This window comes from Nyctereutes procyonoides, unplaced genomic scaffold (genome assembly GCF_905146905.1).
Source record: "Nyctereutes procyonoides isolate TBG_1078 unplaced genomic scaffold, NYPRO_anot_genome, whole genome shotgun sequence".
Taxonomy (NCBI): domain Eukaryota; kingdom Metazoa; phylum Chordata; class Mammalia; order Carnivora; family Canidae; genus Nyctereutes; species Nyctereutes procyonoides.
The window spans coordinates 3,828,105-3,848,155 of NW_026575147.1; the positions used below are offsets into that span (position 1 = coordinate 3,828,105).

At 44.2% G+C, this 20,051-nt stretch overlaps 2 protein-coding genes across 2 annotated transcripts in view; one reads left to right on the forward strand and one right to left on the reverse strand.

The window, feature by feature from the left end:
* The window catches only part of CTNNA2 (catenin alpha 2), a 1,089,255-nt gene that overhangs the window by 353,504 nt on the left and 715,700 nt on the right, over positions 1–20,051 (reverse strand). The gene's annotated exons all lie outside the window — the stretch shown is intronic.
* Positions 2,940–5,312, forward strand: LRRTM1 (leucine rich repeat transmembrane neuronal 1). The gene is made up of 2 exons (XM_055312732.1): positions 2,940–3,116; positions 3,391–5,312. Exon 2 carries the CDS (start codon positions 3,450–3,452, stop codon positions 5,016–5,018), a length of 1,569 nt encoding a protein of 522 aa, XP_055168707.1. The 5' UTR covers positions 2,940–3,116; positions 3,391–3,449; the 3' UTR covers positions 5,019–5,312.

Sequence of the window (20,051 nt, forward strand, 5' to 3'; positions counted from 1 at the left end):
TGTATACAGTTCTGCCAAGGGGTTTAAAAGCGTAGAAAAGATGCAAACTTGCCACATTAGAGGTGGGAAAGGTTTAAAGATACCATCCAGATGAAATGATTTGCAGGATAATAATGTGAAAAGCAATATATATATATATATATATATATATATATATATATATATATATATATCTTAATTACAACCTAGACACATCTTCTACATTTTGAGTAGCATACTTAGAAGAAAACTCACATATAAATGCAGTGAATTTAATTTTATTCTCTTTCCTCCTTGCCAACACTCAACTCTTTTCTGCCTCTCTGTACCAGCTCTACAAATCAAGTGACATCCAAAGTGGGACCTCTTCTTGCCCATTTGGCAGGCTTCATCACCACTTTGCCAAGCCGCCTGCATTAGGAGGATTTTCTTCCTAGCAGCCATGGGGATTGGGTGGCTTATACTCACAGTGCTTGCTGAATGGTTGGCCAATGTTTACTCCTGCCTGCCCCCGCCTCCCCCACCACCCTTTAGAGTTTATGGCTCAATCAGCCAGCCTGCTGTCAGGAATAATTGTGTTGGCAAGAGGTGAAAACACTTGATGGTGAAATTGTTTGTCTGTTAAAGTGTTCTGCAGCACCTTGCAGGTGCCAGGATGAAAACTGCAGGTGCCCAGTCCAGAGTCAGGTAGGAGTCTAGAGTGAGAAAGAGGCAACCATCCAGAATGGCAAGGGAAGAACACTGCTTTGGTGTGGGACTGAAAAAAAAAAAATCTGTGGGTAATGAGCTGTGAGACCCTGGGTAAAGGCCTGATGTCTCTGTGCCTCAGTTTCATCATATGCAAAATTAAGGGGCTTGATTGTCTAATGTCTCTTCTAGCCCCTAATATGACATGTGCTGTCTAGAACATCTCAGATTTGTTTTCCTTCCAATTAAATAATACATCTCGGAGATAAATAACCAGAGGAGAGCTTGGATGAATATAAAATGTAATGATACATGCCCCTGTTCATATGACTTTTCCTGAAAAGTGCCACCAGTGTTTGGTGACTTTGATTCCACTGGCTCATGCCTTCAGCTTGGATGCTAAGGACCAACCCAGTTACTTGTCCAAAGTCAATCCAGCTTGAGAGCTTTGGTAATCTACCGCATTCTTAACAAAGCGAGAACCACTGTAGATAACGCCCACTTACTTTCAATTCTGAGAGACAGAAATGTTGAGAATTAAGAGAGGAGCTAGAGATTCACATCTGATTCCTCCTATCACCTCCTTGGGCATCTCTGTCAAGAAGCAAGGCTTGCCCACACTCACTTCCAGAAGGATTTCCTTCTGCCATCTCTGAGGACCTTTTTTTTTCTTTTTTCTTTCTTTCTTTCTTTCTTTCTTTCTTTCTTTCTTTCTTTCTTTCTTTCTTTTTTTCTTTTTTCTTTTTTTTTTTAACAAATGACCAACAGGTTCCAATAGCCAAACAGACCCTCTCCAAGCTGGTTGGGTGGAACAAGAGAGAGAGAGAGAGAGAGCTCATTATCAGAACCCCATCTATAGATGATTGTGAATGGAGATAATCAGGCAAAGACTTCTCTTCATACTTAGAAGACACAATTTAGTAACAGTCTCAAAGTTTAATTAGGGTTAGGTGTATGAAGGGGGGTAGGCTTCATTACAGTTTAACCCCTTCTCTGCTTATTCTCTTGCATATTGTCCTAGAGCGTAGTGCAGGGTGCTGTAATCACCATGTGCAGTATGTTGGGGTCAGCCCCTCCTGGGTGTCATACAGCAGAATCTTTCTTTAATCCACCTGGGACCCTTAAAGACATCTAGTGGGAATGGTCAAGTCCCGGCAGGATCTCAGGCAAGACTCCCTGTACACAGGCATACGTTTCTGCCACACCGGGTCTCATGCCACCAAATCGGGATCGCTTTCCCAACCCACTGGGTTGAGAAACCATCTCCCCATCTACCACTAAAAAGTGCTGGCTGACTGCAGGACTCCAGTGGCTGTGAGGAAAAGGGGGGAAAAAATCTTCGGCAAGCCCCCACAATCATTGCTTTACTCTATCTTCTCTCAAGTTGCTTTTCTAAAGCAAAGGACCAAATGTTGATTTCTCTACAGATTCCTACGTGTCTCTTACACGTAGACAGCTTTAGAGGGGGAAGGGGGAACGTCCCCAAAAGGAAAGGGAGGGGGGGGGAAGAGAACAGAATCTTTCAGTTTCCTGCTTGGAAATATCTTGTCGTTGATGATGCTAGCCTACATCTCCATCCCCTTCCCCCCCCCCCCCCGCCGCCCTCCTTTTTTTTTTTTTTTTTTTTTTTTTGAAATATGGACAAAAAAGCTGAAAGCGTTTTCCGTTTCATCAAAGAACATATATTACTTTAGTGGCTCGGTAAAATGTTGGTTTTATGCCCACCCCTTTTCAATCTGCCCATGTCTGAGGTGCTCCGGGAAGACGCACAATCGTGAGCAGCTTACGACACTCAGTGAGCAGTAGGTGCCTGTGCAAGCTCGCGCCGCACACAGCCTGGCGGAGGGAAGGAGCCCGGGCGTCGCTCCCCGCTCCCGGCTCCCGGCTCCCGGCTCCCGGCTCCCGGCTCCCCGCTCCCCGCGCCGCCGCCCGCGCCGCCCGCAGCCCGCACCTCCCCGCCGCCCGCAAAGCATGAGCGAGCCCGCTCCCCGCAGCCGCCCCGGGCGCGAATGGCAGGCGGTCTCCGCGGAGTAAAAGGTGGCGCCGGTCAGTGGTCCTTTCCAATGACGGACATTAACCAGACTGTCAGATCCAGGGGAGTCGTGAGCCCCGACTTTGGAGGTTTTTTTTTTTTTTTTTTTGGTTCCCCCCCCCCCCCCGCAACGTCACAGTCCGAACTGCAGAGGGAAAGGACAGCGGCAGGAAGGCGAAGCCCGGCGCCGGCACGTAGTTGGGAAACTTGCTGGTCCTAGAAGTCGCCTCCCCGCCTCGCCAGCCGCCCTTGCAGCCCAGAGCCGAGCAGCAAAGTGAGACATTGTGCGCCTGCCAGATCCGCCGGCCGCGGACCGGGGCTGCCTCGGAAACACAGAGGGGTCTTCTCTCGCCCTGCATATAATTAGCCTGCACACAAAGGGAGCAGCTGAATGGAGGTTGTCACTCTCTGGAAAAGGGTGGGTAAGACACTTTTTAATTAAATTCTTTCCCGAAGATTTTTTTTTTTCCTCCCTTTTCTTTGCTGCAGCATCTAACATGGACCAAATCACCATCTCTTTGATCTTTCCGTGGCTGTGAACTTTCTATGCTGCCCAGCTTTCTGCATGCTTAGAGGTGAACGTGTGGCTCTGGGGAGGGGGGGGTCCTTCTTTATTTCAATATATTTATTTGATTTCGCCCTTTTCTCCCCCCCTCCCCCGCTCCCCTCCCTTGGAATAAAATATGATGTAGATTTCTGACCGAGCGCTTCCAATGGACATTCTCCAGCCTCTCTGGAAAGATTCTCGCTAATGGATTTCCTGCTGCTCGGTCTCTGTCTATACTGGCTGCTGAGGAGGCCCTCGGGGGTGGTCTTGTGTCTGCTGGGGGCCTGCTTTCAGATGCTGCCCGCCGCCCCCAGCGGGTGCCCGCAGCTGTGCCGGTGCGAGGGGCGGCTGCTGTACTGCGAGGCGCTCAACCTCACCGAGGCGCCCCACAACCTGTCCGGCCTGCTGGGCTTGTCCCTGCGCTACAACAGCCTCTCGGAGCTGCGCGCCGGCCAGTTCACGGGGTTAATGCAGCTCACGTGGCTCTATCTGGATCACAATCACATCTGCTCGGTGCAGGGGGACGCCTTTCAGAAACTGCGCCGAGTTAAGGAACTCACACTGAGTTCCAACCAGATCACCCAACTGGCCAACACCACCTTCCGACCCATGCCCAACCTGCGCAGCGTGGACCTCTCGTACAACAAGCTGCAGGCGCTGGCGCCCGACCTCTTCCACGGGCTGCGGAAGCTCACCACGCTGCACATGCGGTCCAACGCTATCCAGTTCGTGCCGGTGCGCATCTTCCAGGACTGCCGCAGCCTCAAGTTTCTTGACATCGGATACAATCAGCTCAAGAGTCTGGCGCGCAACTCTTTCGCCGGCTTGTTCAAGCTCACCGAGCTGCACCTGGAGCACAACGACTTGGTCAAGGTGAACTTCGCCCACTTCCCGCGCCTCATCTCCCTGCACTCCCTCTGCCTGAAGAGGAACAAGGTGGCCATCGTGGTTAGCTCGCTGGACTGGGTTTGGAACCTGGAGAAAATGGACCTGTCGGGCAACGAGATCGAGTACATGGAGCCCCATGTGTTCGAGACCGTGCCGCACCTGCAGTCCCTGCAGCTGGACTCCAACCGCCTCACCTACATCGAGCCCCGGATCCTCAACTCCTGGAAATCGCTGACGAGCATCACCCTGGCCGGGAACCTATGGGACTGTGGGCGCAACGTGTGCGCCCTGGCCTCCTGGCTCAGCAGCTTCCAGGGGCGCTACGATGGCAACTTGCAGTGCGCCAGCCCGGAGTACGCGCAGGGCGAGGACGTCCTAGACGCCGTCTACGCCTTCCACCTGTGCGAGGATGGGGCCGAGCCCACCAGCGGCCACCTGCTCTCAGCAGTCACCAACCACAGTGACCTGGGGCTCCCGGCCAGCCTGGCCACCACGCTCGCTGACGGCAGGGAGGGGCAGCTCGACGGCACGCACGAGCCGGCCACTGTTGCTCTCCCCGGCGGCGAGCACGCCGAGAACGCCGTGCAGATCCACAAGGTGGTCACAGGCACCATGGCCCTCATCTTCTCGTTCCTCATCGTGGTCCTGGTGCTCTATGTCTCCTGGAAGTGCTTCCCAGCCAGCCTCAGGCAGCTCAGACAGTGCTTTGTCACGCAGCGCAGGAAGCAAAAGCAGAAACAGACCATGCATCAGATGGCTGCCATGTCTGCCCAGGAATACTACGTTGATTACAAACCGAACCACATTGAGGGAGCCCTGGTGATCATCAACGAGTATGGATCCTGTACCTGCCACCAGCAGCCCGCAAGGGAATGCGAGGTGTGATGGTCCCAACGGCTCTCAACCCGTGCGCTACCAAATACGCCTGGGCAGCTGGGGCGGCCGGCCAGCGCCAGGCTGGGGTCTCCCTGTCTGTGCTCTGATATGCTCCTTGACTGAAACTGTAAGGGGTTATCTCCCAGAGACTTGACATTTTAGCTTTATTGTGTCTTAAAAACAAAAACGAAATAAAACACAACAAAAACCCCGCCCCACAACCTTCAGGACAGTCTATCTTAAATTTCATATGAGAACTCCTTCCTTCCTTTGAAGATCTGTCCATATTCAGGAATCTGAGAGTGTAAAAAGGTACCAATCATTGATTTTTTTTTTTGTAAACTAAAATGTTTAAAATAAAATAGCATTTACAGTTTTTACAGACTGGCGTAACCTAAATGAATTGCTACCTGTGTGAAAAGAGAAGCAACAGTTAAAATGTCCTTCCCTGTGTGTGTGTGTGTATTGAGGGGTGGGGGTGGGGGGAGCGGCAGGGAGGGTGCAGTGGCCAGGGAAAATCCAGAAATTCAGGGGCAGGAGCAGAGTAGTCAGGCTCAATTTGAAATATTAAGAAGGACAAATAAAGCTCATCAGGTTGATTTATCCCCCACATGACTAAAGATGGGGGGGGCATGACCTTTCATATTATTTTCGGGGGGAGTGGAGTACAATCACTTTAACGCAAGTGAAAGGGGGACTGAGGACTGAGCATCGCTGCCTAGCCTTTAAGGCAGAGATCATTACAAATAGCTTTTGAAAGGCAGTGTCAGACAATTTGTCCTATGAACAAGAAACATTTTTGTACTTAATACAACCATCTTTCAAATCAATTCAAAATCTCACTCCCAAATGCCAATGGCTCATAATTCTCCTATGCCTTTGATTCACCAGAGTTGGTAGCATTTGTGCCCTTTTCCGTACTCTCCCAAGTGAGAGACCCTCAGCTCCTGTTCACCAAGATCTGTCTGAGGCAAAGAAGGGGAATAAGGCAGACTCCAAACGTTGGCAGATGAAAGCTGTGCTTTCTGGAGCACATTGCAAAGACTGCAGCATGGTTAGGCTCTCAGCAGTGATAGCACACTCCTAGTTACTATGGGGAACAGTGAGAAAAATCCTGCTTCAGGTTGAATGCCTACTGGGTGATGACTCACAGCAGGAGACTTTAGGGGTAGACTTGGTACGGAAACGATGGGTGGGATAGGGGAAGATCACCATTTGATCTTGTGTTCAAGTATTACTGAGATGGGAGTGATTTGTTAGCCTGGAACAGAAGAGCTGCCTCTTTTCAGACTGCCCTTTTGTATAAGGCCTGCTTTCCCTGTGTTGTTTTACCTTTTTCTGTGTTGGGATCAATGATTCCTTCTTCCAACCCTTCACAGGTTTCCAGGTCTATCATTGAGATTTAGGTTGTTTACTGAACTAAATTCAAGAGTAGTAGCAGTTGGTGGGTGCGGGGAAGGGAAAGAGGGGGGAGTACTGTGTGTTGGATGGGAGGGGTCTTTCACTTGCTGACACTTTAAGCAAATGTATGATGGAAATAAATGAAGATGGAGAGCAGATGGTGAATACTGAACGAATACCCATGCCCAGAGTCTTTTTCAAACTCAGGTGCTCACCTCTCTGCAAGATCCTACAGCCTGGCCTCTTTCATTTTTTTTTTCTCTCTTCTTTTCTTTTCTTTTCTTTTTTTTTTTTTTTAAAGAAGGATATCCAAATAGTAAGGAGAGGGAAGGGGAAAACACACTCAACCACCATCACCCAAATGCAAATGCCTCTAGCCACCTACCTGAAGAGGCAAAATCAGCTGTCTGAAATGCAGAAAGTCATCACCAGGAGGTTTACTTAAACTGAGGATTGGTGGTAGATTTCTCTACTACCTATGGAGAAGTCCATTTACCTAATAATACTACACATAAGGGGCCCTTTCAAGAGAAATATTCTGCAAAAGTCTCTAAGGTCTTAAACCTTGGGAGTAGAGTTTAACATCTCTCTCTCTCTGTCTCTCTGTCTCTGTCTCTCTTTCTCTCTCTCTCTCTCTCTCTCTCTCTCTCTCTCTCTCTCTCTCTCACACACACACACAAACACACACACACACACAGCCTAGCTCATTCTTTCTGACCAGAAAATTTCATCTTCTTTGTTTCTAATTAAAATATGACATTATGACATACACCATGCTCCTATCACCTATTTAGGTGAAAAGAAAGGTGCTTTATTTGATAACTTTGAGGAGGTTTTGTATTCAGCCTATGCATGACAATTTGGGGCTGCCGTTTTAAATAGCATATCACTCGAGGTAGGTGTAGTAGGAAAACGGTTCGCTTAGGGGTGTTCGATCTGTAATTAAACTCCAATAAAGAGACCTCTTCTAGAAGACAATATACCCTTTTTGGGGAAAAAAAAAATCCCAAATTGTGGCAATTGAAGGAAAGTTCCTTGGATTCCATTGATTTAATCTCATAGGAAGGCTACTGGAATCCAGTGCCAAAAGCTACTTCTGGCTTGGTGCATTAAGGACTGTGTTGGTGTGCTTATAGGGAAAGCTTCCAGAAGCAAATTCTTTCTGGCAGACATCAGAATCACAGCTCCCCCTTGCCCCCTAGAAATATAGATACTGGAGACTGTAGAGTTTTATCTCTTATACCAAAGACTTTTTTTTCTTCCATTCTTTCACATTTTTCAATGTGATCATGAGAAAAAGAGAAAGAATAATTGTGCTTTATTTTATGCTGCTGGCAACCCCTCTCCCATGACTAAATATCACATATGCAGAACTCAAGTCCACGTGAACCTGATGAAAGATCATTGTAAAGAGAAATCTGCAATCTGGTAATTGGAGAGCAAATGTTGGCCATAGAAAACTGTATTCTTACTTGGTGTGTCTGTACATCTTTGCATTGTGTGTCTTTGTAGCAAATCTGTTTTCTACACAAACAGGAATGCAGCTCACCCATTTTATGTTCTTGCACCTCTTGCTTTGGGGAAAGTGGGGGAGGGGAGAGGCAATAATAAGGGATATCAGTAGTTTTAACTAAGGTTGTGTGACACTTGAAATCTTTTCTTTCACAAATTAATTAATCTTTAAGCTTAAGAAACTTACTCTGACAGCTCTAAGCAAACTATTGAGCATTTAAAAGAATCTAATTTTTAAAGGTGTAGCACTTTTGTTATGTGTTCTTCCCACAGAGGGTGCAAATATCGCTATCCTGTGTTCTCTGAAAAGAATTTAAGGCCACAATTCACGTCTCTTCCTGGGCACTGTGATGGATTAACCCCCTATTTGCAGTTCCTTCCCAGATGATTAAAGTTCAGCCATGGTATAGAGGTTTTTCGAATATTTATATAGAGAAAAAGTCCTTTTCTGATGACAAATGACACTCTCACACCAGTCTTAGCCCTGGTAGTTTTTTAGGTTGTGCCAGAAGGAGCAGGTTAAAGAATACCCATCCTTTGGCCTTCACTTAGAGAAAAAGCAGCCCCTGCTCCTCAGACTTCAGCCATGATGGTTGAGAATGCCTGTCCCAAGCACAGCCGCACTCCCAAGACTGCAGGTTGCCATCACAAAGGTTATTCCAGTAAAAGGAAACCTTTTTTAAAATCCATTTTTTTTTATATTCTCCCAAGCTCCTCAAAGTATCAAACTGCCTTACCTTTTCTCCCTGCCTGCAGGAAGGCAGACATTTGGTATGACCTGGCATCAACAACACATTTTTGAGTATATGTAAGTAATTGGGGGGGGGCAAATGCCATTTGTGATTCCTCTCCAGTTTCATAAGCAACTGCACACAGATCACTGGAGGGCTCAGGGGCTGCCTGTGTTGTTGGGTTACGTTAATAGACTTGTCATCAAGTTTGTTACCTATTCTAACTGGCAGAGTCACATGGAGGGGGACCTCGGTGGGTCACACATTCTGGTAGGATAAAAGGCAATGGATATTTCTCTCACAGAGAGCATTATTAAAAGACCAGAATTTGTATATTTTTTTGGAGAATGGGTGTTACAATGTTTCAGGGTAGTCAAAATATGCACCAATAATCTTCTCTAGATAGGTGGTTATGTTGGTTGACTTGGGTTTTGTCATTGATGACAAATAACAAGGAGTTAGCTGGAATATGACTATTAAAAAGGCACCTGGAATATATTTTCAGAGAGGTTTAGGGACACACACACACATACATAACGCAGATAAAACCATACACACATAGGCATATATTTCCATATTCATATAACCTATATAGCCACATACACAATTACATAACCAGTTTCCAGCATTAATTACCCTCCTGATTTCTTCTTCCATCATCAGACTGTTACTCAATAAAGGACCTGTTAAAATCAATCACAATTAAAGTATAAAGGTGGCTGATGGTATTTTCAGGCATTAGTTCATGAGTTGGTAGATACTTTTCAGGCTGGGGGTACTCTTTTGAGCTCCTTGTGCTGTAGGAGAGTGTAAGCCTGCTACCTACTGGTAAGAGCCAGCATGTGGCAATGCATTCTTTTGAGAGTACCCTCCTAACTAATGAGTTCCATCTCAAGGTTAGGAAACATACTTCTCTATAAAAAATATTCTACTCTGATTTTTTCCCAGGAATCTAAGTGGTAAAATTCCTAACTGGTGACCTGGCACCATCTTCTGGCCTTCCTCAGTAGACCCAGTTTCTCAAAGTCTGGTTTTTTTGCTCATAAAACTAGAGCCTGGCTACTACATCCTTAAGGTTTAGTCAGAGATGTAAATGAGATGGAGGGAATACAATTTATTGAGTATGGGAGCACTTACCTAGATTTTGATATGTGAGAGATACTAAGAACCTTATTTTTACATGAGGAACCTGAGGTGTAGAGGCGTTCAGTGCTTTGTGTAGTCACCCAGCTAGTAATGGGGAGCACTGGCATTCAGGTCTGGTGGCCTTTTCATTATACCCTATCTCTTATTTCCTTGAAGGGTTGCTCCCTCCATCCCACCACCCAGCAGAGCCTAGGACTAGCCTGGGCACAGGGCACATGCTTACATGTTCTTGTTGGATGACATAGGCATAATGTTTGAGTCTAAGAATTTTCATGATAACTTTGCTTGTTCTGGCTTCTGTTAAGTGGGTAACACAGGACTCTGTTAACAGAGGATACTGCTCACAGGCTTCCAGAAACAGAACTGTCCAGTTAATCATGCAGTCCAACCTCTATCCGGAGGATTTTAGATGCAGAGAGAATAAGGTATAGACATCTATCCACATATTTTTGTTGAGGATTTGTTCACATTTCCTTTTTGGTCATTAGAGGAACTATGTCTCTATGATTGTCAACCAGGGGCAAATCTGCCACCTGCTCAGGAACTGGTAATGTCTGGAAACATTTCTTATTTTCATGCATGGTGGTGGGGCCTCCTGGCGTCTAGTGGGTAGAGGTCATGGATCCTGATAAACATCCTACAATGCATAAGAAAGACCCCTCACAAATGATAATTTGTTCCAAACTTTGCCAAGAATGCTAAGGTTAAGAATTTCTGCCATGGTATAAAGTAATGAGGTTGTCTAAACCAACATATTGTGCTCCAGCTTTGCTTGGAGTAGCCTTTCTGATGAGTTAAGTTTTGGTTCATCCAGATCTATTCTCTTTTAATCTTTCTCTCTCTTGCCAGAAAACTGAAAGTCTAAATTAAAAACCCTCAGGTTGGTTGCTAATCAGCAAGAGGACCTGTAGTTAGCACATGCTTCTCAGGGAACATATGGCAAAACTTAAATTAACTGGGACGAAACTTGTCAGAACCCTCAATTGACCCACTTTTTCTTAGCAATACCTCATTTAGGAAAGAGGAAAAAAAATCAAGTTAACAGTGGATATTTACTTAACAAGAAGTAAAATGAGAAACATGATATTCCTTCCAGAAGGTGTTCTGAAGTCTGAACAAATTCAGCTGACCTCCTTGTACTTTCTCCTTCTCTAACCAAGCCTGGAATGTTTCTGAAGTGGGAATGGGTTTCCCTGTAAAAACAAAACAAAATAAAACAAAAACAATGTGCTCTGTCTGGTGAATAGAGTGGGCATATTATTAATCGGGGAAATGATTGGAGACCTTGGAAATAGGATTGTCTAGAGATGCAGGCATTGCAAACTGAAATGCATTTGTCGAGGGGGATGGGCAGGTAAGCAACACAGGTGAATGAAGTTTATAGACATATGACATTATGAGGGAATTGGAGAGTTCACTTAAAAACAAGGCAATTCAGCAATTCACATTTGACTGGCCCTGGTTAATCACAACACTTCTGTAGGCCAGGTCAAGCAACTGCTCTGGAAGTTCAGAGTCCAGAACTCAGGAGACATGCCCTTTAAACCTGGTGCTGTTACTCACATGCCTTGGATTCATCCGGTAATCATCTTACTATGCTAAGCCTCTGTCTCTTTGCCTTGAGGTGGATTCATCCAAGTATTCACTAAGAACCCTTCCAGTTCTGGGCCTCTATTCTACCACATTTCCTAACAATAAAACATGAAACAAATGTGGTTTTCAAGCTAGTATCACTTAGCCAGAAAATTAAAATTCCCCCAAACTCTCATTCCTGAGATATTGATTCATCAGGCTTACCTACATAAGAATGAGAAAAGGTAGATACAAAGTCACAGAGACAAGGCCTTCAGGGAAGAGACAGGGATGCTGGAAAACAGATGAGAAAGCACAAGCATGTGTAGGTGGGCAAATAGGGTTTTCAGAATGTGCAGTAAGAGATAAAAGGAAATCCTAGCAAGGACTCACTCACACTCACCCACACGTGAGACCACAGGCATAGGGATGTGCTCTAAAGCAGGCGCGATTAAAAAAAAGCTGAAGAATGCCACTGGGTAGGGGTGGGATGGGGTGGGGTAAGGGAGGACTACAGAAAAATATTTGTACAGGACTCCTAAAATAACTTACTATATTGTACACAGTTACAGTGAATGTTGGAGCTCAGAGCCCTTTTGTAACATAAGAAGAGGTGGAAGGGGAAAAAAAAGAGGGAGGGATGGGATGAAAGTAAAAGACAAGGTGAACAGAGATGGGGGAGAGGTGAGAGGGATAAAGGGAGAGCAAGAGGGAATTACGTTCCTCAAATAAGCATCCTGAGTAGCTGTAATGCACAACTCAACTCCTTAGTCTTTTTAGTCATTTCTTTCTTTATGCTGGTCTACCATGTTGACTATTCTCTTCTTCCTAATGCAATGTTGGGAAGGCATTTCTCCCTTACTTTATGAGAAAAAAATAAGTCATTATCTAGCTGCATCTTCCTTTCTCTTGCTGAGCCAGGTGAAAGCTGCACACTGGAACCACCAGGGAGCTTCAGTGAACATGGATGCCTTGGGTCCCCCCCGCCCTCCACCAAGAGATTCTGACATAACTGATCAGGAGTGTGGCTTTGGTGAAATGTTTCAAAGCTTCCCAGGTGATTCTAAAGGTCAGCCAAGGTTGACAAGCACCGAGCTAGAGGGTTACAAGAGTTACAAAAGGTGCAGCTCAGCCATCCACCCCACCCACACGTCTGACTGCAGCTCTTTACACACGGCGGTTGGTGGCTGGGCTGGACAGGGTCAGTGCTAAGCGAGCTGACTCCACCTGGTGGGGGTGATATTAGGAGAAAGATGTGCAAGCACAGACGGGTTTGTAATTTGTCTCTGAGCACTCCATAATTTACAAAGTGCTGTTTACAACTAATTATTTTATTTGCTTTAATACCCCCAGCAATCACACAAGGCAGACACAAACTTGTCCCATTTTTTTTTAAGACAAGAAGACTCCAATTGGAAGAGGTTAAGTAGATTGCACAATGTCAAGGCTACTGTCAGGCCTGGCACCCAGAATTGCCTCTTCTAAATTCTGTGTTCTGTGTCCTTCCCTCTTCCAATGCTTCCCTTGCCTTCTTTTTTTTTTTTTTTTTTTTTTTTTTGCCTTCTCTGTTCCAGATATCAAAGTCAGTAAGTCTTCCAGGAAGAGTCCCAGAGAACACATTGCACACATGCTTCTGCACCCTCTCCTTCTCCTACTGGAGTCTGGCAATGACAAGGCTTGGTATCACAGCTGCACCAGTGCCCCTTTGGTGCCCCCACCCCTGCCCCATGCCTGACCTTTTCTTTTGCCCCAGGAGCCTCTATGATGTGTCAGATATATCCAAACAGATGCCAATTCTTTCCAAATAACCCAGCATCAAAAATTCCCTTTCCACTTGACCACTGCCATCTATTCCTTTGCTACCAACTCTTTCACCAAGAATGAAAACTAAGTCCCAGTAGAAAACTGATGGACGGATGGTGAAAACTCCATGTGTGTATGTGTGCGTGCACGCATGTGTGCACACTTTGGAAAAGGATCTTTGGGGGAAGTAACAAAGAAATTGCTCCCATGCTAGAACTTCCAGTACTGAAGCAGCTGGGTGATGTATATTTGGACATGACATCCTCCCTTGTTCCCCTCAAATGAAACAACACAGACCATCGCTCATGTATAAAACCAGATCTGCCGATAGTTTAAGGGCTTAAAATAAAGCCAGGATAAAGATTGAATCTTGCAGCATACTTTATCTCCTTAAACCAGTGATTTCTTTAAAAATCATGTATTACTGGGTGTTCACCATCAGTGTGTTTATCTTCAATGAAGAATTCTTGGTATTGCAAACCACATGTGGCAGGGACCTCTATTTCAGAGATATTGTAGGCAGCCCAGGAGAAAAGTGAGAAGGCCTCAGTCTAGTGGGCAAGTGAGAGCTGCATTATTAGTCTGCCACAGAAGGTCCAAAAAAGTCAAGTTATATACAATTAATTGAACAATGCAACAATGTGTCCTCAAATGGCCAAGGCAATCCTGCCACTTGTCCCTCAGCTGCAGAACAACCATGCACTGTATGATTTTTGTCTCTTTGTCTCTGCTCTCCACTGACTGTGATCACTATTTGTGATAAAATCCATAGTTCCCTGCAACTGAGTCTGTGTGTGTGTGTGTGTGTGTGTGTGTGTGTGTGTTGCATGTGTTTTATTCTAAAAATAATGGTCCTTCTTGGAATTCAGCCTCACTCCTTTGCTTGCCATCCAGGTCATTTTTATCTGAGTTTCTCATATTGATCCTATTTCAAAAATCATAAAGGTACAAAAAGAAAAGCATAAACATGCTCTAGGGAAAAAAGAGTCTTCAGAAACCACACTGTAACTGAAATGCAACTAAAGGTAACATATCACTCAGATTTTTAAATTCTAACTATATTGGTCAATTCATTCAATCAAAGTAGCACAAAGTTCCTTGTGTAGAGATTAAGTAAATATGTGTTAAGTAAACAACAGAACAATTTAACTTAAAGAAGAGGCCTTAGCAACAGGACTGTGCTAAGAATTTAGACCCACCAGACTCACCATGAATGTGTGCAGAAGAGACCTCCACTTCATCCTGTTCCAGGTATGAAAGGTGACCACCACCACCACCCCACCACCCCACAGGAAGTGTTTATTAAATATCACCCTTATTAGGTGCCTGGCAACTTGCTAAATCCTTAACATCTTCTCAGCTAAACCTAGTAGTAAACCTTCACCCCTCCTTGTCCAGAGAAGTACTACTATCCTCATTTTATAGATAGGTAAACTGAGTTTTAGAGAGGTTCATGACTTGCTCAAGGTCACTGACCAGAGCAGGGAGTGTCAACCACTTGACTCTGGACACAAAATGCTTAGGTTCAAATTCTGGCTTAGTGAGTTTGGCAAATTACTTAACCTTTCTGTCTTCAGTTCCTTTGTCTAGAAAACGGAGATAGGATTGTTATGGGTATTAAGTAAGTTAGTATTGATAATTAAATGATTTATTCTTTGAAAAGTGCTCAGAACAGTGCTTGGTACATGGTAGGTGCTAGATAAGCATTGTTTTTTTTTTTGCTTTATGTTATATTATGTATTTTTAATAAAAGATAAATAAGACAATGTCACATGGCCAGGGTGGACTAATACACCTCAAAGCCATGCAACCCCCTTTTTCTTCTGTAACAAAATGCTATACAAAAAAAAATGAATTTTGGATTTGAAAAGATAAGGAGTCAGAAAATGGAGTCCGGAGGCACATGTGCCTTCCTTTATAACTTTGCAACTGGCTCAGGCCTTGGTCTCTGCACTCATGTTTGACTTTGTTCTGGTTGTAAATTGGCTTATCCCTACCACCAAGGTCAGGTAGCCCTGGTGAACACACCTACCTCTGCAATATGTGTGTGCATGTGCAAACACATCTGTGTACCCATGCAGGTGTGACAACATCTTCCAGTTTCCACAAGGAGGCTGATGGCCAGCGTTGTTCCTATAAGTCTTTGATGGGACAGTACAATTCATTTCTACATCAGAGCTATTTGCTCTCTGCACTCAATTCCTGAAGGTGGAAAGCTACTACACAGCTTGCAACTGCTATCCAGCTCCCAAACTCTTATTTAATACCAGCAATATTAAATCATACTGCCCCCCAGGATACTACGCATGCATCTTCAGCTATAACAGATTTGCTGGTGTTTATTTAAAGATTTTTTTTTCTCTATGTACTAATAACAGCTACAGTTTGATGTTGCTCAAGCAAAAGTAACAAAAGGAGACATATCTGAAGTGGACCTTCTCTTCTGGGACAGGAGCTCATGTGTCAAGAGGCCTAATGCAAGTTCAGTTTTGATAGTAATTTGCTGCTGGCCCTGGGGCAAGTCTGTGCTACCCATTCAGGCCTTTCTTTTCTCAATGGTAGTAATGATTTTTTAGCTCTCCTTTTAGTTGTCTCATTTAGTAGGAAAGGGCATGGAGTTAAGGATGGGGGATGGGAAGCAGGAGTAATTGCCGATACATTCTCCTTTACTGTTGCTTATCAGCAGGTAAAATGGTGAAATCATCAAACTTCCCCCAAGGAAGGTTCCACCCTACTTATAGACCTACCCAGCACCACTGAGACATGAGGTTTGGTCAGAATTGATACACTATTTTGTTTGTTCCTCGGGAATTTATACTGAGAGGTGACTCTGTTCTAAGCCCCCTGCCTATCCTTGTGTTTAATTCACAGAAAGGTGAATTAAGAATGCTCTGCCCCTACTTTGGCAGGCATATTGGGGATACCCTGGCCAAAGGGAAACCCCAACACATGAACCTATATCCCAGGGAAAGTGATAACTATTGGGAAATTGAGGACCACCTTCTGTTAGCTAACTTGTTTTTTTTTTTTCTTTCTTCCCCCATCTCCCTCTCTCCTTTCCAGTTTCCTTCCCTCCCTTGACTTCCTTCTTCCTTCCTTCCTCCTCATTCACTTCTTTCTCTTCCCTCTGCTTCTTTCTTTTTTTTTTTTAACTGCATTTATAGTTATGAATTACACTATGTATTACCAATGGGGGCAATATTGAACCAAGGGGGTAAAGATCAGTGCTTGAGAGGATTAAAAAAATATCTTACCTGTATGTATAGAGCACAGGTGTATATACCACACAGAATAAATAAATAGATATATGATACATTTGTGGTGTTAACATTTCAGAGGGAGTAAGTGGGAAAAAATGTGTAAAAAAATCTCTTTAGTGAGACATCATGAAAAAAAAGTTCGAGAAACATTGAGATAGACAATTAATTAACATGGGGTGAGAGATAACAGTAGAAGGTCAAAGTATTATGGCACGTCACCATTTGAAGGCTTTGAGAAGGTCAAAAAAGATCTGGGTTCTTTGATAGTAAAAACTAGAATTCAGAGATTATTTGAACAGCCAGTGTTTAATTTGGGGAACTTGGTCTTATCAGACCCTCCTGTATTCAACACCTCCCAGAGTTGTCTTTATTTAGAGGCTTTATGATATATTAGGGGGGAAATGGGAATGGAATTAATAGAAACTTGGTCCTGGCTCTGCCATTTACTGACTTAGATAAATCACCACCTTTCTGAACTTCAATTCCCTGGTCTATAAAATTCAGAAAATAATCCATGCTCAGCCTGTTTCACAAGGATCTGGTAAGGATTAAGTGAGATAATGTAAGTGACAACTTCAAAAGCTTTGAGGTACCATGCAAAGATTTAAGCAGTGGACAGAAGAGAAGGGTGGCCACCCACACAGTGTGACATTACAGGGCCATATTTTAAATTCTCCTCCAGAGACACTAAAATCCTTGCTAGTCACTGCTCTGAATTAAGTCCTTTATAATTCCTCTGTTTAGAGCATATGTAGCAGGGAAGCAACTAAACCTTTTACACCTTGAGGGATAGCCCCTCATTTCACTTGACTTTGTCCCTCATCATGTGGCACAGTCTGACCAAATGGCCTTCCGGCAGGCCATTTTTTCACCTCTATAAACCTTGGCGTCCACATCTCTAAAATGAGAATACATTTTGTTTTCTTGCAGGTTCCTGAGAAGAGTATCAGGGATCATACATTTTGTGTCTGCCACATGCTGGTGGATAGTGAATTCTCAAGTAATGTGAGTTCCCACCCTGTGTCACCAGTGTAGAGTTACACACTGTTTTTCTACAAATAGATTTGAGACTTGAAAGGCATTAAGAACAACTAGTTTCTAGAAATGGATTCTGAAAAGTGGCTATAGAGGTTAATTTAAAAGAGCATTACATGAGTACTGTAAAAATTTTTCCCATAGAGAGGAAGGCTGGGGCATAGATTAGCAACTATAATAAGCAGGAAGAAAGAGAGATAGCACCTTCTCTATTAGAGTCAGCTGGAATACTTAGTTAAGAAAGAGGTTACAAAGATCCCTGTCACAGTGGTACTCCAACACTTGTCTCAGGTGATTTCTGGTATTTGTTTTTTTAATACAATTATTTTTCTCAGATCTGTCAACAGATTCAATCCTCAAGTCCTCTTTTTAGGAGCATGCCTCTCCCCAGCAGCATATACCTGTTCCATCTCCTGAGAGCTTAAAGTGAGACTTCTGATAGAAGGTGGAAGCAGACGCCAACCTTGGTTCAGTTATAATAACTTACTGCATCCTATGACTGCCATCAAAAGTGCACGTGCTGCTTCTCTCATGCGCGGGGAACTGCTGTGGTCCCATATCTGTGGGCTGGGGAGACTCAGTGTTCTTGGACCCCAGGCCAAACAGCCCTGAACTGCAGCAAAATCCAGCAACGCATTGTGTAGCCAGCAGTCTGCCAGGCTCGGACGGTTCACCCAGGGCTACCAACCCCAAAGAACTGGGATGAAAGCAGATGGGAAAGAGGGAAAGGGTCTGTTTGTGTTTTTATTTTTTACCAGGCTCAGCTCTTTGGGAAAAAGAAAAGAAGAATCGTGCTTGGAGCTGGTGTCCTGCCAAGCTCCCTCCCCTCCCCTGCCAGTCCAAGCACTCCACCGTCTGTGCAGACTGCATAACAGCAATTTCTGGAAACACACTGAAAAGTCTGGGCCAGTCCAGAGGCTGTGGATTCCTGGTATCTAGGTGGTGTGGCTTTAGGTCTTTTATTTTTCACCTTAATTCTTTTAAAAACTGCCAGCTTTTTGAAGCACATCTGTTATCAACAGCTTCTGTTTGTAAAATGAGACTGAGGTATCCTCTCTAGAGAAATTCCTGAATCTTCTCTGTAGTTCAGTGGTTCCACTGACAGTTTGGCTCACAGAGTACGACTGTGGTAAATATTACAGAATGTTAATAAAAATGAGATAAAACACCTAGGGATCTTTTTTCCCCCAAATTTTGCTTTGCTCACTACTAAAGTTTATCTTGACAGAAAATTTACTTCTCTGATCCACATCATTTCCCAAAGCAATTTTCCAACAGCAAACATAAATTTCTGGTGATCGCTAAGAGGTTTTCAATCCCTATGCTAAGGAGGCCACGGGGTTTCAACTATTTGTCTCACCTTCAGGTAAACACCCCTCATTCCTGACACTATCACTGCGGGACCCTGGGCAGCAACTAGGGGCAACAGCCTGAAGATGAACTTGTAGGTTTCCAACAAACAGGCTTGGTGGAGGAGATGCTTTAAGTATCAAGATTGAATCCTGAGAAGGTGATTAAGTCATTAACAAAGAAAATAATTGCCTAAACCCACACAGCTGTGGTCTCAAATGGGCTGAAGCACTAAGTAAATGCAATGAATGCCTTTATATTGCACTGAACTTAGACCTGGTTAACACAGATTACATTTACACCTTATCAGAGGTGTGAGTTGAACGTACATCATGAGATAAAATTTGTGCTCTCCTTTATGTTGCATTTGCGCTGTCATCAGCCTTTAGGACTCTGAGGATCAGTATCCTCCTTCTCCCCCACTTCCTCCTCCTTCTCCTTATTTTCCATTCAAACAGATCTAGTACCACTAGAGTAGGTTTTAACTGTGTACACTGTGAATCTCTTTTGCAGTGCTGTTCACAATAAAGTAGAATTCAGTCTCTGGACCTTATTAGATAGAATCACATAAAATAATATAGGTGACATCAATTTATAAATTGTAAGCTTTGGTGAAAACATAAGGCACTGCTAGGGAGTCTCTCTGGTTTATCAGAACCAATCCACAGGAGCCTAAAGTCATTTCTATCTTCTGGATGCCCTTGCCTTCTGTCTCCTCTCCTTCCTCTTCTAACTCATTCAAATTTCCATCATGATACAACATCTAATTTAAGTTCTAAAGACATCTACGAAGCCTTTCCCAAAGGCTTCGGCTCACTGTGGTCCTTCCTCTTGCCACTAGAAGTTGTTATTAGAACATTCATTGACCTTAGCATGCAGGGACTGCCCCAGGATATGTTCTTTTCATTGCATATCTTATTAAGTTACTTATGCACCAGGTATATATTTCTTCCATTATGTAACAATCACAGTCAGGAAACAACTCACTTGCATCAGTTCCTTTCAGTTAGTTTATAGGCAGTGAAGCAAAGACAGCAAGACATGGTCCTGCTCTCAGAGTTTACAGACCAATAGCACAGGTACAACAGCCACAAAGATAATGACAACCAAAGGTAGAAAAGGATGCATACTATAATATAGGTATATAAAAGTCCTATGAGGACACAGCAAAAAGGAAGGGCTTTCTAGATTCAGGGAATTGGGGAGAGGGCTTGAAAAAGAAGCTGGGTCTA

Excerpts from the sequence above, each read along its gene's own strand:
- LRRTM1 (XM_055312732.1), top strand. The coding sequence starts at position 3,450 with ATGGATTTCCTGCTGCTCGGTCTCTGTCTATACTGGCTGCTGAGGAGG.